Source organism: Poecilia latipinna, unplaced genomic scaffold (assembly GCF_001443285.1).
Source record: "Poecilia latipinna isolate Pla-1442-1.1 unplaced genomic scaffold, P_latipinna-1.0 Scaffold543, whole genome shotgun sequence".
NCBI classification, from domain to species: domain Eukaryota; kingdom Metazoa; phylum Chordata; class Actinopteri; order Cyprinodontiformes; family Poeciliidae; genus Poecilia; species Poecilia latipinna.
In genome coordinates, this window is record NW_015113159.1 from 308,783 (window position 1) to 313,763 (window position 4,981).

General features: G+C 36.1%; 1 protein-coding gene across 3 annotated transcripts; it reads right to left on the bottom strand.

Annotated features, from left to right (window-relative positions):
- Window positions 1-700: 700 nt before the first annotated feature.
- LOC106952863 (zinc finger protein 569-like) lies at window positions 701-3,663 on the bottom strand. 3 transcript variants are annotated; one of them, XM_015041242.1, is made up of 2 exons: window positions 3,395-3,663; window positions 701-1,951 (listed from the first exon to the last, which is right to left on the bottom strand). In XM_015041242.1, the coding sequence occupies exon 2, from the start codon at window positions 1,934-1,936 to the stop codon at window positions 734-736; it is 1,203 nt and encodes a 400-aa protein (XP_014896728.1). In that variant the 5' UTR covers window positions 1,937-1,951; window positions 3,395-3,663; the 3' UTR covers window positions 701-733. The 3 variants fall into 3 exon arrangements, with proteins under 3 accessions (XP_014896728.1, XP_014896727.1, XP_014896729.1); XM_015041241.1 differs by having other exon boundaries at window positions 3,248-3,663; XM_015041243.1 differs by lacking the exon at window positions 3,395-3,663 and adding an exon at window positions 2,224-3,222.
- Between the last annotated feature and the right edge of the window lie 1,318 nt (window positions 3,664-4,981).

A 4,981-nucleotide genomic window follows, 5' to 3' on the forward strand; every position in this document is an offset into this window, starting at 1 on the left:
TTTTTATCTTCATGTTTACAGAGGTCAGTAAAGACACCATTACAATTATTTTCTGTACTGAAGGTAAAGGCATGCACCAGATTTATTTTTCTTGTAAAAATATTTATCCTGGCAATGTTTTTAAGATGACTATTTAAAACTGTGGTTTTAAAGAGAGAGAGAGAGAGAGAGAGAGAGAGAGAGAGAGACCACCTGTGGAGGGTGAGAAGGGATTTTTTATATATATATATATAGGAAGTGGAGTTTCACTTGTGAAAGTAAATGTGCTGGGGCTGACCTAGGCACTTAGACAACAATAAATAGGTACAGATTCACCAGATTAAGCACCTGATGAGTTGGAACGGGAGCAGCTTAATGAGGGGAACACAAGCCCTTCATTAAAACAGCAGCTTGTTGGTTTCCAGATATAAAGAAAAATGGATTCACAGTTTTGTAGGTGTTGAGCAACGAAAATATGTGTTCTATGGTGGATTTATAATTTAATGAACGTAATTATTTTAGTTGATAATTTATGTGTAAGCAACCTGCGTACAGTGTTCTAAAGGGGGAAATAACACAGGGTCCTAATACAAATTTAATAAAAATGAGCCAGTGAGTTTATTTTATGAATTATTTAAAAAAGCTCTCAGACCTTAAATGAGATGATTTCCTTATTTGTCCAGTAGATAGCATTGTTGCTTTGAGAATAGACAGATATTAGCATTTTCCTTTAATATTGAAACCAATTTAATTTTTACTCATTAGTTAGCAAAAAAGAACTAGCCTTTTGTTGGACTGTGAATGGTGGCTTCTTATTTCTATGAGTTCTCATGTGAACTGTCAAATTAGACTGCTGGATGAAACCTTTCCCGCAGGTTAGACAAGAGAAAGGCTTCTCACCTGTGTGGGTTCTGAGGTGGCGAGCCAAACCACTGGGCTGGATGAATGATTTATCACACAGCTCACAATAGTAAGGCTTCTCCCCTGTATGAGTTCTCATGTGGACAGTTAGGTTAGACTGCTGGCTGAAATCTTTTCCACAAGTCAGACATGAGAAAGGTTTCTCACCTGTGTGAGTTCTTAAGTGATGAGCCAAGTGATTAGGCTGTGTGAATGATTTATCACATAGATCACAAGGATATGGCTTCACACCGGTGTGTGTTCTGGTGTGTCTGGCTCTGGTGCTATGGTCAATAAAAGATTTACCACAAAATGTACAGGGATACGGCTTCTCTCCTGTGTGAGTTCTCATGTGGACAGTCACATATTTGCGCTTCGCAAAACACTTCCCACATACTTCACATGACGGCAAATTTGTTTTATGTCCGCTATGATTTGAATTGTTCACAAACGCCCTGTGATTTCTGGTGTCCTTAGGTTTCTTCTCTGACTGCAGATCTGTGTCTCTTCTTGATCCGGAGTCTTCCTGGTTGCTTCCTTGCTGATGTTGGTTCTCATCTTCTTGGTGGTTTACAGAGGGGAGCTGGTTCTTGTTTGGTTCCGGTTCATGGCTGTCCTTTTGCTCACACGCAGGAGCCCTTATAAAGATTTCAGCTTCCTGGTTTATGTCAAGATGCTTTTCATCCTGATGACAAGAGTGGTCCTCATGTTCCTCTTTAATCTGAATAAGTTCTGGTTCGTCATCTGAATTCGCTACAGGTCCTGATTCCTCCTTTGTCCCTATTACTGGCTGTAGTTCTGGTTCCTTGTGGAATATTTCCATGGTGATGTTGGTCTCCTGCTTCACTAATAGCTGCCCTTCATCCTGAATGATAAAACGTTCAACCTGTTCTTCTTTAATTGGTTGAGATTCCAGTTCCTCTTTCCTGTCAGCAATATGCTGTGGCTCTGGTTCCTCTTTTATTTTTATAATGTTCGTTATCTTGTGTTCAACTTTGTTTCTCTCTTCATTCACAAGAGAACCACCATCAAGAACCTTCCAAGTGACAAAAGACATGTTGTTTTGGAAGATCTGAAGGAATGAAGAACAGTAGAACAATTCAGAAAAATGTGTTGATGAAGATCTTCACAAAGAGTTGAGTTATAAATATAAATTATTTATATTCTGTTTTGCCAGAAAATCGAGTACAATGTAGTAATACTTTCAGGTATCATAGTGCCGAGTTGTCTGCATAGATCTCCATATCACAGTCACACAATTTATTATGTAAAGATTTTTCCACTTCTAATAAAAACAAACCAAAGACAAACAAAAGGCAGCAAAATACATATCAACAGCATCACCTTACTGGGAGAACAGATGTGTCATAAGTGAGATATGTACATGTCATAGCTGAGACGGTCAATGAGGAAACTCACTAATATTGGCTGTAACTGTTCATAAAACGTGGTTCTCTTACTTCTAAACTTATATTTGTTCCTGACAGCTGGTAGCAACGTAACATGTAATGTTACGTTGTACTCTGAGTTAGCTTCTCCATTAGCTTGGAAGCTAACTGGTCTCTGTCAGGGTGTTGTTGTTAAAACATAGATAAATTAATTAAAGGGAGAGTTTAATATTATCTGAGCTTAAAAGGGACAATAAGCGAAGAAAAAAGAATCACTTAATTTTTCTATTCAGTATTGAATCAGCTTCACCTTTTGACCCCTGCATTCTTATCTAATGTCATTCAAATTTTTCACATCTCCCATTTGGAAAAATAATTGTCCACCCATTAGGAAGTGATTGCAATATGATCCACAGATTAAACTTGTTATAAATATTAATATTTTCTCTCTGGTATTTACGCTGCAAAAACAACAGAAATCAAGAACAAGCGCTGAAATATCAATATTTCAATTCACTTTAAGGTTTCTACATTTCAACAGTCCAAACTGAAACAGTGGTTAAAGTCTGTTGTGAACATAACGGAACGACTATATGAGGGTTTCAACCTTTTGTTTCGCTGTAGCATTTATGAGGTCTAGACGCAGCAAAACCTCTTAAAAAAATGAACCTCACTCCAAGATGGTCAAACATCCTCCAGCAGACTGCAGATAAAACCTGTTCTTAGGAAGAATTTTAGTTTAGATGTTTATTATTTGGAAGCCACCGGTCTTAACTTTGTTCAAGCAATTCAAACTCTTTATTTTGTCCCGGTTAAATGCCTGACAGATTAACAAAAACAAACGGCGACAAACGAAGCAAATCACCGAGCTGTGAACAAAACACGGTCGCGCCCTGCTTCATCCGCGACATCAACTAGTTCCCTGATCTTATTCTCTGTACTCCAGTATTAGTTCATTCAGAACAGGAGGGTTAACGAACCCGGAGATTCTGAGATGATGAGCGGTTTCCTGATCGATCTCTTCCTCCTAATGGACGATGTTTTTGAATATTTCTCCTGCAGCAGCAGCTAGTCGCTTTTTGATGATGAATAAAAGATTTTGTTATTGCAAGTACTTAAGTATTCACCTCACACAGCAAAAGTCGTCTTCTAACCGATGATACACAGGAGGAACCGTTGAAGCTAATACTGTTAGCATATCATTGTTTACGTCCGCCGGAAGTAGCACATGGGAATTCCCACAGAAACAGTTGGGGCTCTTTAGGTTCCGCCTGGAGGAAAAAACTTTTGTATTTCTCCGGACGTTTTAGATCTCGTAATGTCAGTATTAATAGAGCAATAAAAGACAAACAATAAAAAATAGCTATAAAGTAAAACATAAGATGAATCTATTATAGTGAAATTAAAACAAAACAAAATTACCTTAGGAATATATTTTTATTATTATTATCATTACAATAAGGCTCATTATGTGCAGCAAACTAGGGCAAACAATAAGGGCATGTTAACAAAAATGTAATTATAGAAATAACTAATTTTTTTGCTTGTAAAGATGTATCAAAGCTTATTAAACCCATCATTGTTTTGACCAATTATTGGAAGACTTTTGGAAAATAATTATTCTAAGCAGAAGAGCTTATTGATAAGCTGTTAAAGGTTTAATAGATTCAAGTCATTTTAAATATACCATATTGCCTGCAAAACAGTAAAAACTCTAATATTTAAACAAAATATGAAACAGAGATCACCTAATGTGAATAAACAAAATCTTTATTGAGATAACTTTGCAAAATGTTGGTATTCAAAAGAAAAAGCATCAGTAATAGAATTCAACAGCAAAAAACTTACTCTTAATAATTGTAGTCATCATTATTATTATTATTTTAAACTCTATTACTTTGCAATAGGGACTTCTGGTGTGATTTAAATCATTCTAAGGAGATTAGAATGACATCCAGATACTGGTTCATATACTGGCATCCAGCACTGAGCCGACTCCATCAGCTGGAGCCACATCTCTCTCTCTCTCTCTCTCTCGCACACACACACGCACACACACACACACACACACACACCGGCCCCGGGACTAATGACAAATAAAGGGAGCCGTGAACATTGCACTCTGTGCACTCTTACCTCCACCCTTTTCGTCTTTGTTTACTTTTAAACATGATGAATTCAAACATTTACCATTTTAAACTGGTTTCTTCATTCCAGCATGAAACTAGTAAATTTAGCAAAAAAAACAAAACTCACTATTTTTCCCAGAAATTGGTGTTTTTTTTTTTTTGTTTGCTTGTTTTTTTGTCTTATTTCTGCACTGCTGCTCTGATGAATTGTTCCTAATTTTCTTGTCACATCACATGTAGTCAGTAATATTTTATCACTCAACTGTTATAAGAAAACATCCAAAATTTGAATACTTTTACATTCTGAATCTTCCTGTAATATATTTATCATATTAAATATTTTTTCCTAAATTCCTTCATGTGTCTTCTGTCATATTTAGGTGAGATCAATCCATGCCTCCATGTATGCTATGATTAAAAATCACATAATTAAGGAATAAAAGTATTGATCTGCTGAAGCAGAGTAACATCAAAAGCCATGATTTATGTTGTTTTTCTCTTATGTTGACATCAGATTTGGTGAAAAGAGTTTAGTTTATAGTAGTCACAATAAAATTAGGATTAAATTTAACTTATTTGTAAGAT